The 22,379-nt window shown below is 34.8% G+C and overlaps 3 protein-coding genes across 3 annotated transcripts; all 3 read right to left on the reverse strand.

Annotated features, from left to right (window-relative positions):
- Positions 1-2,912: 2,912 nt before the first annotated feature.
- On the reverse strand, positions 2,913-10,546 carry LOC104725024 (homeobox-DDT domain protein RLT2). Its single transcript, XM_010443618.3, has 18 exons — positions 9,737-10,546; positions 9,505-9,637; positions 8,972-9,412; positions 8,787-8,866; positions 8,302-8,700; positions 8,118-8,207; positions 7,870-8,034; positions 7,559-7,781; positions 7,348-7,448; positions 7,113-7,199; positions 6,872-7,024; positions 6,617-6,772; positions 6,333-6,542; positions 5,594-6,244; positions 4,422-5,504; positions 4,207-4,311; positions 3,876-4,127; positions 2,913-3,804 (listed from the first exon to the last, which is right to left on the reverse strand). Exons 2-18 carry the CDS (start codon positions 9,632-9,634, stop codon positions 3,016-3,018), a joined length of 5,115 nt encoding a protein of 1,704 aa, XP_010441920.1. The 5' UTR covers positions 9,635-9,637; positions 9,737-10,546; the 3' UTR covers positions 2,913-3,015.
- Positions 10,547-11,159: 613 nt separating this feature from the next.
- LOC104725025 (uncharacterized) lies at positions 11,160-12,018 on the reverse strand. Its single transcript, XM_010443620.3, has one exon. The coding sequence runs from the start codon at positions 11,963-11,965 to the stop codon at positions 11,255-11,257; it is 711 nt and encodes a 236-aa protein (XP_010441922.2). The 5' UTR covers positions 11,966-12,018; the 3' UTR covers positions 11,160-11,254.
- A 3,380-nt stretch (positions 12,019-15,398) lies between these two features.
- On the reverse strand, positions 15,399-18,410 carry LOC104725026 (zinc finger protein NUTCRACKER-like). Its single transcript, XM_010443621.2, has 3 exons — positions 17,776-18,410; positions 16,930-17,326; positions 15,399-16,417 (listed from the first exon to the last, which is right to left on the reverse strand). Exons 1-3 carry the CDS (start codon positions 17,912-17,914, stop codon positions 15,547-15,549), a joined length of 1,407 nt encoding a protein of 468 aa, XP_010441923.3. The 5' UTR covers positions 17,915-18,410; the 3' UTR covers positions 15,399-15,546.
- Positions 18,411-22,379: the final 3,969 nt, after the last annotated feature.

Consider the following 22,379-nt stretch of genomic DNA (forward strand, 5'->3'; position numbering starts at 1 on the left):
AACAAAGAGAAAGAGAGAGGATAACAAAGCTTAAAAATATGACAAATAATAAAAAGAAAATTGTTCACAAAAGGAAAGAAAAATACAAATCACATGTGGAGCGTTGTAATAATTGAAGTCTTTACCAATATTTACAAAAAAAAAAGTGTCTAAACCACTATAGATTAACAAGAGATAATCCACAAATTTGGAATACTTTAGTTCAAAACATGTAGCATCAAATGTTTTTCAAAAAGGTTTATACTATAATATAAACCTTTCCCAAAAAAAAACATGTGCCATCAAAATTGTTCTGCACGTAACATTCTTCAAATGTTTAATCAATTTGGATAGTGTTTTATCTAATTAAAACAGGTCTCTAATCAGGTATATATGCTTTTTGAAGTAAGAAATTTTTTTTGACCCGCAAACATAATAGAAATTATAGAAAACCAATTAACTAGTAATGGTATGTAATTATTCTTACGACACATTTATGTCATAATGATGAGAATTATGAAGTACAAATAATTCAATGCGTTTTAATTGCCCATCAAATCAAATTAAGCTGACGCATAATTGTGAGGGACATGAATTGTAACGTTTTTGGCATTTAGGTCCTACTTCTATCAATAAAGTTTGAATATCATTTTCTTAATTAAAATGACATTCGACAGAAATGTATAAATCGTCGTACTTGTGTTATTCGAAATTGGAAAGATAACTCTGAACCTTACAGATTTTTTCACTAATTTTTTTTTCCACCATTTTCCAACATTTTTATACCCTCTATTTTCTTAAAGTTATTTACAATGGTTTGTAAAATATAAATTTTCTTGTCTCCTACATAAAACACTAATTGAGTGACATCTTTTATATAGTAATTCCTCCATTTTATACTACTTGTCATACTAGGCAATTTCACTTCTTATTAATACACTATTTCATTTGTATAAGTAATTAATAAGCTAAAAATTATGAGTAAAACTGAAAATTTAATTCATAAAGTTGCATCGTAAATACAAAAAAACAAATAATATAAAATAAAAAATTAACTTAATTAAAAAATAAATAGAAGGAGAATTATGTTGCTTTTTAGTTGTAGAGACAAATTTCATTGTCGAGTTTTTATCAGAGCATTTTGAATGGTCATTAATTAGTTTTGAAGTAAGAAAAAGTAAAGATTTTTTTTGTGTGTAAACAAAATGGTCACTAGGTCAAAACACATAAAATATGAAGAATATCATATATTTTAGACTTATGTTTGTTTACCATAGAGTTTTCATTACACATATATATTTTCATACTTATCTCTTATCATTATCACAAAGAAGGAGAACGCTATAACGATAAAGAGAACTTAGAACCCTCGAATTTTGATCTTAGTTAAATCTACAACGTCAAAAATGTAGACGTATCTCTCAAATTGATAGTTAACTGCTATAAATTTTATTTCTTGATTTAATCCATGTTCTAGAAGTTGAAATTAGAATCCATAATTCCTAACAGTTTCCGATTAATAAACTTTGTTATGTTCATCCTTCAATATATAAAATCTATCTAAATTCAAAAAGAATCGATACTGTGGAAAAGAAAGTATTTTCTTAGATGTACTACTAGAGATAGTGGTCGGGCACTTAAAAAGGCCTTAGGACATGCACAATATGGTGTTTATTTCGGAGAGAACTTTTATGTAATACGCTGGATTTGTTCAACAAATTAGGACATTTGAATACCAAATACGTAGTGAAACATGTCAGGTAAAATCACTCTGATATTCTGATATATATTGTCCATTTCCGATCATAGTTTCTTTTATTAGACCATCAGTCTCGATTTTATAACCATTCCAAATCCGTTGTACCAGCCTACCAGGCAAATACCCCATGTGTAGTACTGATTTACTATGTTAGTATATTTTAGATGATTTTTTGTTTTTGTTACAGAATAATTTGATATCAGTAATTACTTTCCAGAGTATCAAAACAAAATTGGATAACTTAAATTTAAAGCTACTTTTTAGTTTTGAGTTTTGATAATCATTATATTTAAATTTCTACTTGTATTTCTAATTCCTAATAAATAATTTACTAAAATGTAAACTACTTAACATTTACTTTCAAATTTTGTTTTAAATAATTTTCCGATCATATAAGAAAAATACTTAATTCATTTCAGCTCAACAAATAAAATAAAATAAAGAAACTAAGCACATATGAACACATATAAATTTTCTTTGGCAAACAAGTGTACTCAAAAGCTACCGTTTAAAAATTATATAATACAAAAAGGAAAGTTTATGAAATTTGTCTTTCAGTGTTTACAAAAGAAGTCCTAAATTTACATATAAGACACCATCTTAAACTTGTAAAACAAAAAATCAAAAAAAAAAAAATGATATATTCGAAATTTCTTGAAAAGTTATGAAACTTTTTTTTGAAAATGTAATGATTAAAATACTAGTTTTCCATTACATGATTGAGATGATATTTTTCTAATATAAAAAAAATCAGGAAATGGTGTGATATGTGGAGAAGATAGTTTTGTATTTCATATGTGCCATGAGAGGCGAGCAGTTCTCTGTCTGTAAGCTCGTAGAGAGACATATGCACGACGTCGTTCTCAGTCCCACTCTATGTCACTCTTTACAGATCCCAAACTCTTTGATTCTTTTATTCTTTCATCTACTTTACAACACAACATGTACAACACCAACAATAATGTTACAACGTCACAAATTTACAATCACAACAATAACAGCTAGATTTCACGGTTCCTGTTTTGATAGTACTACTACTGTAATACCCACCAAGTTCTAGAAACATGCGTTGCATGAGATAAGGTTTATGGTTTATTTTGGTACTGAATCGAATAGAATTAGATTAACCATTGCTAAACCGGACCAGAACCTAGTTATAAACTTGTAATGCAACTGAGACAAAAGGGTCACATTGACGTTACCTTCAGAAAAGGGTTAATGAAACTGTTAAACTAAAAGAAGAATACAAAGAGAAAAAGAAAGCTTCGTAGTTCTGTCTAATAAGAAGACGATGAAGATGTTAGATCGGGATCATCGAACATAAACCTTTTCCGAGCTGCATCGTTGCTAATCTCCGGCTGCTCTCTTCTACCAAATGAATCATCGTTTATGTAATCTACATCCATTTTCGTGTTCATGTCTTCTTCCTCTTCCTCTTCTTCGTCTTCTTCTTCGTATTCATCATCACTATGTAAGCTAAATTCACCCCTACCTACTAATTTACTTGACTCACCGCCATCATCAAAATCATCCATTGGAGCCATGACCTCATCATCATCATAGTCTTTATACTGAAACGATCTACCTGAGCTGCTAGCTTCCCCATCATCGTCCTGCAGTTCAGGCGTCTCGATCCAATCGTCTTCGTTATCAGGAAGAGTGGTCTTTGCAGTTACAGCAACTTCCTTAGCCAGACGTCCTCCTACTACTTCATTAGATATACGGAGCGTTCCTTTCGTCGGTCTCTTCCGGCCTTTGATGCTGCTACGTCGTCCATTCTTTTTACCCCGTGGTTGAGCTCTCGGTCTCAACATAGTTTCTCCATTTGTGTTTGCTGCACCTCGTGGCGGTCTACTAGAAGAAACTGCCGGTTTCTTGCCATTTCCACCACTGCCACGGGAACGAGGCCGGCCACGTCCTCGTGGTGGTCGACCTCCTCTCCCAGAGCTTGACACACCACCTAAACCAGGATCTGTCCAGTTCTCTTCTTGCGTGTAACCACCTTGCACCGGAGTCTCCATTACATCCTTTTCTGGAACGTTTCTCAAAAGATTTGTCTCCAAACCCTTGTAAAACAAGAAAACTTTCAGTGTGTGAATAACGAAAATATCAGCATTCGTTGTTGTTATATACTTACCACGAGATCTTCGGATTCTTTGTCTTTTAAGGGATCGTTATTTTGATCAGGTGTGTAAACAATCGCACTGTCAAATTCAAAGAGTCTCAAAGCTACACCTCCCGTTGTCTTCGGTATCCACGGTAGTACATTAACCACACAAGTTAAATCGCTGGCGAGAGCTTCTTCTGGTAAACCCAAGAGTTCAGAAGTTGTTTCAAAGTTTGAAGACAGGAAATCTCTCTTTAGTGCAACCTCTAACGTTGTGAGAACCTGAAAGAAGCAGTTTTCACAGAATCAGAATTGTCCACAAGATAACTATGAATCATTACACCAGTTTGGAAATACGAACCTGATTAAGTTCTTCGACGGAACTTGATGACAACAACTTCACACCCCATGATTTCCTATGATTCTCTGTCCAAAACGCTTCAAGTCCTTCGGGTGGAAGAGAAGCCTGTCCACGGCCAAGAAGAATTGCAATACCCATTAGTCCTAAAACCGATTTGGCCTTGGATACGTTAGTAAGTTATGTAATGAAGTAAGGAAAACTCTAGAAAAACTCACTTCGACAAGTGCTAACTGAATCTTGAGTAGTCTTATTCTAAGAGGAGACGAGATCGAACTACGCAAGATAAAGCCAGTATCTCCTCCTCTCGAATAATCACCGAGTTGAGCCACTTGGTCAGCAAAACACAACTCACCAACATCCGACTTTTGTCCACAACTAGGACAGCAAATATCCTCGAGTAAGTGTAGTCCCGCACAAGTTCTGCATATGCGAAAAAGCGGACTGCTTTGCTTGGCACCGTACTTAAATGCAGATAAGGCACCCGGATGCAGCATATTATCCCACATCCACTTTTCAAAACTCTGGAACCGTTGCAATACACTGCATCTCTCAATGGCGTTACTATCCCCTAGCTCGATCTTAAACGTCGTCGAGATCTCTGCAGTATCAGAATCCAAGCTAGAAGATACAGAACACAACCCGGGATTTGCTTCCACATTCTTCCTCACTGCTTCCTTGAAAGATGCTTCGATCTTCAGCAACATAAAGTGTAAATGTGATTCTCTTACACCGCGAACGTCTAGTGACTTTACCAAGTAATCAAAGTCCTCTTCGGAATCAATGAGCCTCCATCGGCCATCCTGAAGTTCCACAAATATTCTACCACAACCAGGATCATTTCGAGAGGCAGAAGCTGAAAACCGCCAATAGCGATTACGTCTTCGATCTTGACCTAACGGAAGCGACCTATATACATATAGCTCTTCAGCTTTATACCCAACATACGCTTTTAACTGTGCACGCAGCCTTTCACGGTCAGCTGTGTAGCCGCCTTGCTGCTGATACTGCAAATTCTCCATTCCAGATACATTTTCTTGCAACTGCAAGCTTGGTCCTGCAATCACGTTATTCACATCCATCTGTGGAAGACTCAACGGGTCCTGTGAGGAGATTGGAGTCACATCTGCAGATGAACTTTCTTGATTTCCCGAAGCAGGGGTTGCTATATTAACCCCCGGCTTTGCTGTTGGGTATGAAAGGTAATTCGCTCGAAGCAAAGACTCTTCTTTCCACCGTTTGTCGAGTTGCACTTCACCCCACATCTGTTTCTTTAACGTACTCGCAACTTCCAACCGTTCCTTCACGCAACACAAAGAATCTAATTAGGGTAAAAGACTAAAGATAAATGCAAGTTCACGATTATTTTTCAAGATAAGAAAATAAATACCTCGAGGGCGACTCGTATTGTGTTTCCTTCGATGGCAATACCAATCAGAGCAACAAGTGCATTTAAACGTTCCTCGCTGCTGAGATTCGAGTAATCTCCTTCTACGAGTCCTTGAACCCACTGTTCCCCAAGTTTGCTCTCGTCAAAACAAGCACTGTCTGCATCGTTTGCTACCGCATCCTCTAGAGATTGATCAACTAAAATGTCATCTCTTTTCTCATCTTTAATATCCTCAGGGAGAGAGGGAGTAATAGGCAGTCCTGCTTTGGTCTTCATGGTCACGGTATCCAATTTCCCATTTTCCAACACTGGTTCGACTTTGATTGAGTTTTCTATCTCCAGAGCATCAGGATCTTCCTTTTTAAGGTGCAAATCAACCTCTGGGTCATCTCCAACATCACTTTCAGAGTCTTCATCTCTCTCAGCGTCATCAACATCTTCTAAATCAGTAATGCCGCTTTTGAATGCACGTATTTTCTCTCTCGCTTCAGCAAGTATAGTCTCAGCACCACCTGCTTCCTTTCTATAGGATGCACGCACACAGTACGTGGAAGGAGCTACCCTCTCAAACAGTTTTGTATCCCGTGACAATGCAGCAGCAACCGAGGCTTCAGGTGTCCTACTCGTCGTTAGATCCCTCAATCCTGATCTCTGTGATCATTAACAAAGCAAACGAGAATGAAACAACACGGTAGTTAAATAATAAGTTCAAGAGAAACAATCTTTAGACCATCTTTACCTGAATCTTCTCTGCAACATCAAGAATGGTTAAACCTTTTTCACCTTCGAGAGATAAAACATGAAATGCAGCAAATTTAACAGTGCCTGGAGTCAAACGATGCCGTGAACGTTTCGGATTAGAAAGTCCTCTTTCTTGCATCTTAGCAAATGCATTCTCAGCTGCTACTCCTTTCCTTAGGTTGAAAATCACATTCTCAGAGTCGTTGGCCTGCACTTGAAGAGAAACAGAAATCACAATATAGTAGAAAACCCAAAATTAACGGGATACTTTAGATTACCCACCTCATTCTCATCATGAACAGATACAGTCTTAATGTTCCTTTTTTTCAGTTGTGGTCCTAATCCGGCAGAGAGAGCAAGTTGCCTCAAAATTTCAGGCCATGTAAAAACATTCAAGTTTCGTCTCCAGCTGCGTATATCAAAACCCCACGCATATGCCTAATCCCAAAATAAAAAAAAAATCATCATCATATTAGGAGGAATAGGAGAAATGTTTACATTATAATTGTAAGAAATACTAAAATGGCTTAAACTTACACCCTCCACAACATGAGGATGACCCCCTCCGGGATTAGAAGCAGCATTCTGGTTTGCTCCAACACCGGTTAAAAGCGTTCTTGTAACACCCTCGATATCTTTGATGATAGTCTTCAAGAGAACAATGTGTATCTCTCCCATTAGCCGCGGGTCCTATACGAACAACAAGGAAAAGTTTAGAAAAGCAATCCTGTTTAGATGTAAACGTATCAACTTCAGAGAGATAGAGAGAAACACTTACATAGTCATGGAATGCCTGAGCAAACTCGTCTAGGGTAAATGGCCAAAGACCAAAAACATCCGCGAAAGTGATTAAGAATCTCCACACCTAAACGATGTCAACCAAATTAAAAAACAAGTTAAGAGAGTGACTAAACTAAAGTAAGAAATCGTCTCAACGTATATAGTCAAGTTTGTTACTTCTGTTGAAATCAATGCATGAAAAAGTTAAGGACAAGTTAGATGGGAAAAGTCACCATTAGAAGATTCGCAACATTCTCATCAGAACCATTCCATGGCTTAACTGTAAAGGGCTTTTTCAATTTTACAGATGATGGGGGAAATAGCACCTGCTTGTCTGAAAGAATATAATCCATGAGATGAATGTAAGCTACAATTCTCAAAACTAGCTGAAAAGAATCAGAAAAAAATAAATGACAGTTAAGATAGAAAGAGTTAATGATTCACCTCTATATTCATCAAGATTTTGTAGAGTTTCAAAGTCAAGAGCGAGCATTGAAGGCAATCCTTTGGTTAATGCAGCAACCTCCATGAGTTCTAAGCGTTCATCTTCAATAAGTTCCATAGATTCCTTTGCAATCTTACGAGCAATGGCCCTCTCGTTAGCAGCTTTAAGCCTTGCAACCTCTTTTTCTCTACGCATCTCTTCTTTTTGTCGCATTTTCTCAGCCTAATACATAACAAGAGGGTGCAAATGAGGAAAAAACATTTCAACCGAGTTCTCAAGAAACTTAAAGGTAGCGCATATTTCACATTACCCTCATTGTTTCTTTCTTCAGGAACTTCTCTCTTCGCTGCAACTCTCGCATCTGCTCTTTCATAAACCTCTCTTCCTCTCTCTGCCTTTCACGTAAAAGACGTTCTTCCTCTTTCCGTCTTTCACGATCTTGCCTCTCCATTTCTTTCCTTAATTGCTCTTCTCTCTGCATAATCAATACACACAATGAAAACAAACAACAAAACACAGTTACTAAAGTATGTGCTTAGCTTAAATCAAAACAAAGACCTTTCGCCTCAGCATATCTTGTTTCTCTAGTTCTCTTCGGATTCTCTTCTCATGCGCCTCAAGTTCCCGAGATATTCTTGCTTCTTCATTCTACAGAGAATATCAGGACGACAAAAAATGATGAGCACAACTACCAGCTTTATATACAGAGCAAAAAATTCACAGAGAAAGCCTTTCTACAAACCTTGCGTTTTCTCTCTAATTGCAAAGCATCATCATCTTCATCCTCATTACCAACTTCTCTCTCTGATTTCACAAAAGGTTCCTCATGAATCGGGTGATCATTTAAGTTTCTTTGTGCAGGAGTATCCATGTAGCTTTTCTGATACGGTGAGTCATATTCGGGCAAGTTAGGCGAATAGACATGCCCTGGCTTCCCTTGATGAGTTGCAAGATTCAAATTTGGTATCTGAGGTGAAATTTTATAGTCACCCCTATGTCCAGCAGACACCGCTGAAGCCCTCATAACCGAAGCATCAAGTGGAACTCCATAATGATGTGACGGAGAAACTCTTTCGGAATGATCAGTCCTTGAAGATGGCAGGTCAGGAAGGAACTGATATTCACGAATGGGCCTCACATCCTATAAAGAGAAGATGACAAATCGCTGAGAACAAAGGAGAAAAATACTTGAGTAGTAGTAACAACAAATCATGAAACAAAACTAACTTTATTGGGTTTGACATCGGATCGAACATATAAGCTGGTCTCAAAAGCTTGCCTAGTAGCCTTACGATGGCTTGGCATCTCTGTTCCACATAAAAAAAAGTTATACATTTTCATTTCGATTAATAAGTGTATAGCTAACTGAACAACATTTGAATCATAACTAAGAAGCAGAATGTAGTGTATACCAATAGGCATGCCAAATGCACCAGGGGGCAAAGGATCAAACTCCATTCCAAGAATGGGTCCGTTATCTCTCAAACGCTCACCCAGTTGAGCCTCCATATAGCCAACAGCTCTAACCTCAGCAGAAGAGGGTTCATTAAACCGCTTAACCACAGTCACACCACCACTACCACTACCACCACTAACTCGAACAGCTCTCCTAGAATCAAAGTCATTTCCCGCCACCAAATCAGCGGCATTGACGGCTGGTTTAGGGGATTCAACAGCCATTGGTGGTGTAATCAACTCCTTACGCTGACGTTTGCTGCTAGGCGTAGTAGTAGTAGTAGTAGATTTCCGGTCTTTAAGCCGGCGGTGACAAAACCACATCTGTAACTGCCTGTCTGAAAGATTCAGTTTCACTGAAAGATCCGCTCTTATAGCTTCCGAAGGATAAGGCTCAGCTGACCAACACAAAATTAAACACTCACTTTTAAAAAATAAAAAATAAAAATTAAGACACTTTTTAAAGAAGAATGAGAAACAAGAAAGCAACCTGCATAAGTGGTTTCAAGAACTTCAAGCTGAGCAGCAGTTTTCATTTTCCGTTTAGACTTACTCTCACCACCTTCTTCAGGTGTTGTTTTAGTATTCTTCACAGTTGCTTCATCAGACCCACCTTCCATTTCCTGCAAAAAAACAAACAAATCCCCAAAATCCCAAAATTAGAAACCCTAGAATCAACAACCACTCTAAAAAAAACATGAAATTGACTACAAAAAACTTACTTAATATTGGTAGTGAGAAACAGAGACACAGATCAAAAAAAGGTTGAGACTTTGAGGAGGAAACTAAAGAAAGATTTGTGGGTTTTGCTCAGAGAAGAACATATCTGAAGAGGAAGAAGAACCACAAAGGGTTGGGGTTGGGGAAAGGATTTGATTATTTTGGTTTGACGAAAAAGAGGAGAAGAAGTAAAGAAGAATAAAAATCTGTCCACCAAAAAAAAGAAAAGAGAAGGAAAAAAAAAAAAAAAAACTTTCTCTCTCTCTCTAATGCGAATGTGATTGGGAATTTTCACACAAATAAAATCAAAAACATTAAACATTAGCAATATCGACAAGATCATTAATAAAAACAACGAAGAGAACACTTTTAATATTAAAAGAAATAATACTAATAAGAAATCACGAAGAAGAACAGCAACTACTAAAGAACGAACAACACCAACACCAACAACAGTGCTTCTTTTCTGACTATTCGTTTCTATCATAATCACAATTTTTTTTCTTCTTCCTTTGGATATTTTTATTGAAAAATTATTAAAAAGAAATTTGATATTGGATTGTGTGAATTGATTGAGAGAGGAAGAGGAAAAAGAAATGAAAAAAAGGTTTTTAAAAATTTAATTTTTAAGACTTTGGAGAGAGTTGTTTGGTGAATTGTCAGATATGCTCTTTTCTTTTCTTTTTTCTTTTTTTTCTTTGGTGGGTTTTTGGGAAAATCGAGGGGGTTTGATTCAGGGCTCGCATTTCTCTCTCTTTGTTTCTCTCTCCTCTCTCTCTTGAAACTAAATTTTGGTTTTTAAAATAATGTTTTTTTTTTCTTTCTTTCATCGGACTTGTGTTTTGTCGCTTCTGTTTGGATTTGGACCTGACGTTGCCATTTGGGTAATAAAACCGACCGCATATGTTTTTTGTGGTTCCATTGATTCGGTTCTTTTAAAAGCCCATTACCAAAATAAGCCCATTAACAATCTCGTTTACCGTTTCTATTCTTGACAAGCCTGTTTACTAATATAGTTGCTAATTATGTCTTTGTCTTTTGACCTAAAGCATAATGAATTGGTTTTGAGTGACAATAAGAGGAACTATATTAGTAAACAGGCTTGTAGGTTAGCTCATGAATTTAAACTTATATGTACTGATGTTGTAATGCGATCACAATAACTAAGAGTAATACCCTGACTTAAACTATATGAATATCATCTTTGGTATGTATCCTGTTTGATTTGGGTCTGGCTCTGGCTCGTTGTTTCTTATTTGAACTTGGTGTTTTCACCGCAACCCCTAATATGCCAAACTCACCAGCACAGTCCCCTCATTGAAAGTTTAACATAGGTTCCATGAACCGGAACCAATTGGAATACTCGAACACTCATATAACAATAATAACATTGGTGCTTGGTGGTAACATTGACAATATGAGAGATAATTCAAAAATCTTTCTTTCTATAGCAAAGAAACAAATTACATTCCATTGTAACAACAACAACACAACATTACATAGAAACCCTAAAACTAGCTTCATGATTCTGATTCTGATTCAGCTTCAGTCACTTTCTTAACCTTCTTCCTAAAGATGTAAACATCAGTTTCCTCATAAGCATACTCATGATGAAGATGCTCATGAGGAACCTTCTCAATCCTAAAAACGACGTCGCACATCTCCCAAAACAGCTTATCAGCTTCCGGCGACCTAATCTGATACCCTAACAACACCGCACCATCATCCGCCAACAGCAACTCCATCGCCGTCACTAGCTGCCCTACAGATTCCTCGATATACACAACATCCGCCGCGATCACGAGATCGAACGGCGGATTCAACGCCGAGATCTGGTCTCTATTGTTCCAATAAACAACCGAGGTTTTTAGAGATTTACCTAGCGCCGCTTTGTTCCGTTTCAGATTGTGTTTCAGCGCCGGCATGACTGGTGCGATGTCTGTGAGCACGATCTCCGTTAGACCTAGTAGATGAAAAGCCATACCGGCGACTCCGCATCCGGTTCCTAGCTCGACGCCGCGACGGCGGCGGAAATCGAAGAGTTCGGCGTATGGATTCGGAGTTGTTGATGATGATGAGTCTAGTGTGGACCATCGCTCGGCGAATTTGGAGAGGATTAGTGAGCATGGCCATACGGATGTACCGACGTGCATCGAGCCATTGTCTTGTTGGATTGAGAGTTTTGTTCCTTTCACCGTCAGATCGATCACCGGAGAATCTGTAAATTTCATTTCTCTTCTTCGATTTTTTTTATTTATTTTTTTCTTTTCTTTCCCTCTTTATACTCTTAACTTTGTGGTGTATTGGAAATTAGGGCTTTCGTTTTATTAACTAATAGGCTTCTTTATGGGCTTGAATTTGTTATGTAACCCAACAGTTTTGGACATTGAGATAAAAATAATTTGAGTGGTTGTTTCCTTTTGTTTTGTTAGGATTTCTAACTTGGGTTTGATGATGATGATGACTGATTATAGATTGTGGTCGTCCAATTGGTTAAAGCCAAACACAAGTAGTGATTTTTGTTCGCAATGGAAATAGACACATCGAACATGTAAGATCCACTACGCCATCATATACAAATTCAAAATTGTACACTTCTACACAAGTTCCACATGTTTTGAACTAGTTATAAACTTATCATACATATACTTTTCGGTCGTAAAAGTAATGCACACAACACATAAAATAATAATATAGAGATCATTGTAGTTGAATGTGTTTAGAACATAACCATTGTTAAAAATGCCTATACTGAGCTTGTGCAAACATTATTAGTAGGTTATACAAACGATGTCATAGGCAAAAGCTAAAATTTGGTGGTTGGTCTAATATTTTGTCCTAAATGGACAGTAAATTTAGTTGCCCTACATGTTTCTTTTAATGGGTCAAGTCAGGGATATATGCGTTTGTTTTTTCGACAATCAGAAATGTTCTTTTCTCTTAAATATAATTTTAAAGCACAAACCTCTTATTACTCAAAACTATTTGGGAATTAAGAAAAAAGGAGCGTAAACTATTATATCAACCTAACTTCATTTTTTTCTTGTTCAAATATATTAATCTAAATTTTATCTCACTTATGTAACTAACAAAACATTTACAATTTTTCATCAAATCTTCAAACATATAATATCCAATCAATTTTAATTGATATTTGCCTCGTATGTGTCATGATAAGAAATATAAGCTTGGCGTTGAGGCAAAATTAGGATGATTGACAAATAGAGCAGCTTCATATAAGTCTTCCCAAAGATACCAACTAATTTACTTGGTAAGGCTGATGACACAAAAACGGACCTAAGCTCCTAAAGATGTTGATGATGCTTAGGCACAACTTGGCCAAGCTGCTGGCTGCCTAGACACAAACTATCATATTTGCTTAGTAAAAGTAGGTTGGTATGACTTCAAAAATTACTGAGTTTGGTGAAAAATATGTGTGATATTATAGGTGACAAGCATTAAGTAACAAAATTACATGATTAATTGTATTATAATAACGCTGATTTCTTTTCAAAAAAAAAAAATTGATGATCATGGTTAGAATCAGCTTGGTAAAGGCTATCGAGACAATAACATAGTTGTGACCTATGATTTATGACTGAGAGTAGGATACTTTAATTATCATGTATAGAACTTTAATTATCATGTATAGAACTTTAACCTTATAATGAGTAGCTTTCTTATTGTCATTAAAACAATCAGAATTTTCATTATTATTATTTTCAAAACTATCTTGTACATATTTTACATTTTCTCTTAAATAATGCATACACGATAGAAAATAATATAATATATCGTGTTGACAACTAATATATATATATATATATGTATATATAACATAAAAAGCTTTCCTAATTTTTATAATATCATCGAACAAGCTTCCTATTGTCGATAAATTTCAAAGAAAACTTTAAAAATGTATTTAAAGATTTTTTTATTTTTTAATTATGTTCTTCCTTTTTTGGAGTAAAGTGTTGGGCATAATTATAAATAAATTCTATTATAATTACGATATATTCTATAAATAATAGAGAATTATGCATTCTCTATAACATTGAGTCAATACCGACCGTAAGTCGTAACGATGAACACTGAGTCAATATGGGCCGTAACGATAACGGACCGTAACGGTAGGCAATAAGTCAATACGGACCGCAACAGGATATGGCTACCGACATTGTTAAGAGAATATTCGAGTCTATCTCTTGTAGAGAATATTTGAAATGGCTTTATCTCATCTAGAGGGGTTACTTAAATCCAAATCCCATGAGGATTAGGGTAAAAAAACTTATCTATAAAAAGGGAACGGTATCAACATAATACCACATGAAATCGAGAGCGAAACAAGAAACCAGAAGCATAGTCACACGACTCAATTCCAAAGCAAAGCTAAAGTTTCTAAATTGACTCGTTGTGCCTTAAACTCTTGTATTTGAGTTCGATACATTGATTAATAAAAATGACTATTCAACCTCTATTTATTGTTTCCGTAGTTTCTAAACAAATCTGATTACTTTTGCCCAAACATAAACTTATCGAGTTATCTTTACATAATTATAACATGTAATGTAGGTATGACTGAATCTAATTTTCTTCATGAGAGCAAAAGGGAGATAAGATAAAAGGTGGAAAAAGCCTAAGCTAGGAATATCAAGCTTTTTCTCTTTTCCTATTCTTTTCCTCCACTATAAAGTATGCAAAATTTTGCCTTCGAGTTAGGGTTAGGATATAAATAATTGAGCTCCGAAAGTCTCCACCTTTCATTGTCCCCACAGCCACCACTTCTCCACTCTATATATGCTTTTTGTTTTTGTATATTCTTTGCATACAAGAAGAAAATACCTTTCTTACTCTTTAATGGAGAATATGCATGGATCTTCACTTTATCTTCTGCACCGAATATGCCTATAAAACCAGATTATTTCATTGAATGCCTTTATTCCTTGACCCAATATATACGTGAATCAATCCACTAATCGATAATATATACAACTTATTCAACTTTATGTATTTTGGGTTAAATGACGATGTTCAAACTTTCATTATAAATCCTTAGCCTTTTACACCATATTTCCCATTTAAATGATTAATTCGACTATAGACCATGCATCCCATGAAAAAGAGTTTTAACACCATACATAGCATTACCCACACCAATTGAATAAAGTTGATTCTTTAGATGAATGAGATAAATAGTGAAATTAGAAGATGAATATAATAGAGATGAGTGGAGTATAAAACAAAACAATATTAAGGGAGGGAGGGGGTTTTGAATACGAAAACTTTAAAAAGCTTAACTATTGGTGAAAGTTAAAATATTAGTTAAACCTTTTGATAAGTTTTTAGAAAATAGTAATAATTAATTAAATTATAACCCTCGAGTGTAGGTTACATGTCTTAAAATATTTGTTGTATACCCTCTAAAGAAATAAATACAGTATTATTCTAATTTCTAAACGTCTTGTTATATATATGTCCGTCAGAGTATTCCAATTGGAAACATGTATACTCGAAGAATATATATACATGATTTTTTTTTTTTTAATCAACAACCAAAAAAGATTGACTCAAATGAACTCATGTGAGGGATCAGTTCTGAGCGACGCGCCAAATATATCTTAAAGATTTAAGATATTCATTTACTGATGACATTACACATATATATCATAAGCTTTAAATAAAATCTTGAATTAATTAAAGGAAACAACTTCCATTACCATATGTGTTCTTTAGAAAATGGTGGAAATTACAAAAGATTCCTTTTTCTTTTTCGTTATTTATGCATTGACCTCAGAAACTTTATTAAACTGTTTCAAATCCAACCATTGATAGACGACGGATGGCACAATGTTTGTACACCCACCCCAAGGAAGTCCCGAGTTTGCCCTCCTCCTCCTTCCCCTCCTCCATCAACCCTTCTACGTTTCCAGGGGTTGTTCTGTAACTCATCCATTGCAGACGCAACCGTAACGTCATTTCTAGCGTTCTCAGTCTCCTGATCAAGACTATGACTCATTAGTCCAATGTTGTTGTTAGATCCGAACAACGCAAAGAACTTTTCGCCGGCGTCGTAAGTGGTGGTCTGATCTGAAGATTTAAGCGGGAAACTATGAAGATACGTTGAAGGATCGTTGGTAGCCGCCGTTGTCATCGAAGAGGCGCCAATTTCAGCTGCTTTCTGTAGTAACGCTGTTGCCGACATGTTCGCGTTTGCATTTACGTTTGCGTTTTGAGATTGGTCGTTGCTGAACAAAGAAGGGACAGAGAGAGTAGTAGTAGTGGTCGAACTTGCGTTTGCGGTTTGTGTAATGAGCTCATCGTGATTATTGTTGTTATCAATGCACTCAGACGCCGCCGCCTTAGCGTTTCCAAAAACCCAGTCGTAGTCTTGCGGTTGCGGTTGAGGCGGCGCCATGTCTTGTCCCATCCATAGGGAGAGGGATGAGGACGACGCAGGTGGCGGCTGAAAATGTTGATGATGATGGTTTTGATTTGTTTGCGGTAGAGGTACAAATGGTTGAAGCGGTGGGATTAGTGTTCCCATGAGATATTGATAGTTGAGATTAACAGGTCCTGCGGCTCCAGCGGCGGCCAAACCGTTGAGATGAGACGCTGCGTTTATCTTAGCCGTTTCTTCCGCTAAGGCATCGCAAAAAGCTCTATGAGTGATGAAGCTGTCACGCCTGTTTCAACCACAATCAACATTTATATTAACACCTTTTTTTAAGGTTCAGCAGTAAAAGTAGAACGGCTAAGTACAAATTTCCGTAACATCGAATATCGTGTTGACACTTTTTCGGCATATTAAGTAAAAATTAATGTTACCATTTTGAACCATACACGCATATATATATACTCGCTTTAGTTATTTGAACATATTATGATATCTAGCTTATGTGTTATATGTTCATCATGGGTATTATAAATTTCCCAAGCGAGAAACTTTACCCTACTTCAAGAAGATATAACAAAACACATAGAAAATGACAAAAACATACTTATAAAACTTAATCAAACTAGATGTTGACAAAAACAAAGATTTAGGCACTATAAAGCTACTAAAGAATAGCTTTTCGGACATGATCAATACAAAAGACAACAGTATATATGTGTGTGTGTATTTACTATTTAGAGAGAGTTCACATGAAGTTTAGTTAAGTTTAATTGTGGGGTTGATAGAAAAAAAAAATTGTACCTGGAGAATATGGTGCCACAGTCGCAACGGTACTCTCTAGTACCACAAGTCTTGGAATGAGCTTTACAATCAGATTGGACTGCGTATCTCTTGGCACATTTATCGCACTTCCACTTCTTCTCGCCATGTTTCCGGCAGAAATGCTTTTTGATTCCGGTGAGATCGCCTAGAGCTCTAGAGGAGTGATGGTGTACGCATGTCTTCTCGGGGCAAACGTAGACACGTTTCCTCACTTCTTTGCTTGTCCTCTGCTTCAACTTCCATGGAAGATTGTGTCCTCGTCGATGAAGCTGTAAGTTTTGGTCTCTTTGGAAACCTTTGCCACAGATCTCGCATAGGAACCGATTCGTAGCCATCAACGTCTTGGGAGATAAAGCTATCACTTCAGCTTCCGGATCTAAGTGGATCATTTACATTTGTGTGGTTTCAGTTACTAGGTCAAATAGGAAAACAAATTTTTTTGATCGGATCATGCATATGTATTTTAGTCAAAAAAACGTATTTGCTTTTTCTCTATGGGGCAAAAATAATAATAAAGGAGATGTAAATATATATTCTCATGGAAACCAATAAAAGTTCTAAGAAAAAAACTCTTAATATGGATCATAGAAACATTTTCATTAAGAAAGGCCTCGTCTTCTACACATTAATTAAACTTGATGATCCAATGATCATATATAACTCATGCAGAAATATAATACTTTTGGTATATATAGGTCAAGATCCAGGACAAAACGATCAAGAAATAAAATTAATTAATTAGGGGGAAAAGTAGAACAAAGATTCTAGGGTTTTCTTTTTAGGTGATGATCAAGCTGCTTATATTTAATTAAAATAAATAATTACCAGGATTTCCAGGGAGATTTCTCTTCTTCTTAACAAGAGGAGGATTGATGAGGGATTCATCATGATCCAGAGTAGTTGATGAGCTCTGAGCAAAGCCTGATCCACTAGAGATTGTTTGAAGAACTTCACCTGTCGTCATGTCACCTTCTGGGTTCTTGACTTATTTGGAAGAGAAATTAAAAGTATGTTTTTGTATATAGCTGAGAGAGAGATAGAGAGAGAGATGGGAAGGAGACAAAAGAGTAATATAAGAAAAGGATTAGTGATACTAAGAAATCTGCAAGTTAACTATGAATGAGAGAAGGAAAAAAACAACAAAGACAAAGATAGATTGGGTTCTCCACTTATATATGGCTTTTGTCTTAACCTATACCACTCTATATTAGTTCCTATATATCAATGTGTGTGAGGGTGTCTACCTTGATCTGTTAAACTGTTGCAGCCATTTTGATTAAAATAAAAGGTTAAATTGTATTTTTCCCCCTCTTTATCAGATTATTTTAAGATGGCAAAGTCGATGGCGGTGGAAAATCATAAGCTGAAAGTGATAGCATCATAGCAAAAAAATTGCCATGCCTTGCAAGTTGCCATGCCTCTGCATTTGCAATTTCACTATCAATTATAAAATGTAGTATGAAACAAGTTGTTTGTTTGGTCTTCGTTTTATGTCATTACTAGATTAGGACCCGTGCTAGAACACGGGTTGAAATCTTTTTTATTTATACTATAATTTTAGAATAAAATATAATTTATATGATTGTTTTTAAAAATTTTTTTTGGATAAAACATTATGCAATAAAATTATATGCTAAATATGAGATTTGAATTCTACATTTTGAAAGATACTTAACATGAAAAAAATGAACTTAAAAGTAACAGCTTGCCTCGAATTTGGAAGAAATAAATCAATTTAATAAACAAAAAATAAGGATTAATATTGATGTTGTATGATGCATAAATATGCAATTAGCCGTTTGAGTAGGCTTTTTTTTTTTTTTGAACTAACTACTAGTTAATTTTTTTTTTTTTTTTGAATTTTGATGTGGTAGTGCGTTATGACACATCGAAGGTTTGATATTTCTGCCTTTTCTATTTAGAATGATGATCCCGTTATTTGTGTTGCCTTTTCTTCTCCATTTTTTTCTGTCCAATAATTACTTACTTTTTGTTCCTATTGCTCATGTTAACTTATAGTTCCTATTTTCTTTTCTTACTAATATAAGATTTTCTGTACTCGTAAATTTACCTAAAATGAATAATGTTTACAAACCAATATACATCTATAGTTACACTAAAATACAATCACTTTATCCAAAAATCAAAATAAAATCATAAAATTATATGATTTATGAATTGTACTAATGTTTCCATGTTAGAATAACTAAAGACTGCTGATTTTGAAGGTTATATATAAACAACTTAACATTAAAAGTAAAATGAAAAATGAAAAAAGGCTTATTTAATTTTTACATATTGCTTAGGTTTATTAATTAGTGAGTGATTATAAAGAAATTATAACTATTTTGATCACTATTTTTTTTTTTTGGGGTGCAAAGATCACTATTTTCTTTGCAAGGATTGGATTGACTTAAAAAAAAACACAGGCAACTGGATCAATCCCATCCATCAGATGTATCATATATGTAGATATAGTCATTCATATGAATCAAAATTATTCATCAGTATATATGAAAGAAGTAAAACAGATCCTACGGCGTTGGTTAAATCTCTTGTTTGTCGAACAAAGCCTGCGATGCACGTGTACCATGCACGTGCTCTTTAGGTATAGTCCAACAACATACGACAAAAAATACCTAAGATACATTTAGACATTCATTAAGAGTTCACTCGACAGTAAAATCGAACTTTTCTTTATGACGAAAGTGATTTTATTACTACGATGAAGTTAGCTGAAATCAAACTCTTCTGATCATATAATTCTTAGATTGATTTCGCTACCTATATATTTATATTATCTCTTCATTAACATTTTTTTTTGTAATGAATATTTGTTTTTGGATTTGAGAAAATATTGGCAATTATTGAAAACGGTAGATAAATGTATAATTTTTCTTGCTTTTTTTTCTTACAATAATTTTTTTTCTTGCTTTTTCTATGATAAATTTTCTCCTTTTTTCCACCTCTTTTTCTTTAAGAAAGTGAGTCAAGTGACAAAGCGTATTTTTCTTTTGGAAAAAAGTATATACATATACATAAGAATATATTGGTCACAAATCTTTGCGAAATTCATTTACATCTCATGCTATATGTAAATCATTGTCTTCTGGAATATCATCAATCTGAACTTCTAGTTTACATTAATCATCATTACATATTGAATTATTGACAGTCATGCCAATTCCTAAGCTGTATTTTATCTTATTCTTCTTTTTGTTAATTAATCAACTCTACATCTCTAACTTGAGATATAATCTCTTTGTACATGGTAACATGAACACGGTTTTAATGAAACAATTTTATTGACCTCCTAACGGGGGGGGGGGGGGGGGGGGGAACGAACATATACACTTATATAGTACACCACTTAATGTATTGAGGCATGCCCCCCCGTTAGGAGGTCAATATTGCAACTGATGCATGATTTTTTTTTCATTCATATCGATCATCTAACAAATAAAAATTAATTAACTATATCTACGTAGTTTAGTCTTGCCCTAAGCTAAGACGTGAAATTTTCATCGTTTAACTAGAAAGGAATAAAGGTGAGACATAGAACTGACAAAAGGCAGGTAAGGTTTTGGAAGTCGACTGCTTGTGGGCTGACTTACTTAACAATTCTTTTTGAGTACAATTAAACTTTAATCATAATGTAATGATGTTTTTAAGAGTGTCCTTTTTGTGTTAAAAACTGGTAAACTTTTTTTATTATTAAAGTTTTGGATTTTTCTTCTTGAACTCTGGTGGCACCAGAATATTCTCCCACAAATTTCAAGACCTTATAATGTATAGTATTGTTCACATATATAAAAAGATGTCAAGACAGATAAGTAATCAGTATATATATTTTGGCTCGGAAAAATTATGAAGATTAAATTAAACTTGTGTGTGTGCATTTATAGTTTATAAAAAAACCAAAACTGACCGTGGAGGATTGAGAGTACTCACGGTTTTATGATTTTATCTCCTAAGAAGTTAAATGAAAATAAATAGAAATAGATAATATTGCAAAGCAAGACAAGATGTGGATCTAGAGGGTACATTACAGATATACCACATGCTCTTGGTTCATAATAAAGTAGAAGAATATATACTTTTTTGCAGATGCATTATTAGGTTAAAACGCAGAGATATCCCTATTTAACTAACATATATAATCATATATATATATATATATATACAATTTACCAACCTTGCAATAGAGAAATTAATGCGTATGTATATGTATCATATATACATAAATACATACGGCTAACTAGTATTTCAAAAAACAGCGTTTTTAGAATCTCTAGTTCGATTTTTGAATGGAAAGGGAGTGTCCACTTCTCGAAATGGCTCCAAAATACGCTAGAACTTCCTCAAACTAAAAAGAAACTATATCATACGGCTAGTTATAGCTATAGCTAGCGGTCATTAAATTTCAGGCTAGTGCGAATTTGTTTTAAGGTTTGACTCATAGTCTAGAATTAGGGTTCAAAGTTAAGGGGTCGTATGAGTATATATATAGACGAGTATAAAGTAAGTATAAATGGACAATGTTGCGATCAATAAACGACATCTCAAAGAAGACAAATAATAGATTCATGGCATTAAAATTTGGCGATATATATCATATAAATAAGATACGATTAGAGTTAAAAGTATACATATGTCATTTAGTGAATGATAATGGCGTTCTTGTGTTTACTCATATAGTGACCAATCCAATACATAAGGTCAATCACTATAGACAATACTTACAAGACAAAAAACCATTTTGTTTCTTGACTTTTCTATTACCAATATATATCCTAAAGTAATTAATAAAACTGAATATTGCTTGCTAAAAAATTAATATAGGAAGACCACCGATCAAGGGTGATTATATGAACGTAACTACATGTGGTTTTATACATTAAATACATTAGCTGGTCTTATTTTGTATGATTTTCAAGGAATTTTTCGATTATATAGCTCACATGATTTTTGAACAAGAATTCGAGATGAATTAACGTTATATATTGATTACTTGAAATATGTTAATTGTTGCTATACATAGCAGCTTGGAAATCAGAGACCAAAGAATACACCGCAATTCAGCTAATAAATAAGCGACAGTTTGAATGGGTGAACGCTTATGTTCATTTATGTTTTTAGCCAAAACACTACAACAAGAAGTAGAACTATAAAATAAATCTCAAAGTCACATGTTTTTTTTTTTTTTTTTTTGGTTTTGTGTGAGTTGAGAACCTGCTCCTTTGGTTCCTGAATAAGGGAATATAACACGATCACTAAATAAATACGATAGTCGTAATTTCTTATGTTAGAAAAAAAAATGTATATATATATATTTTAGCAAGTAGATATGTAGAGGGTCTATATAAGCTGTTAACTTTTCCATGCAACTTCGTGTGAAAAATGAAATGGGACCTTAATTAAGATTCTCT

Source organism: Camelina sativa, chromosome 11 (genome assembly GCF_030686135.1).
Source record: "Camelina sativa cultivar CO46 ecotype springtype chromosome 11, ASM3068613v1".
NCBI classification, from domain to species: Eukaryota; Viridiplantae; Streptophyta; class Magnoliopsida; order Brassicales; family Brassicaceae; genus Camelina; species Camelina sativa.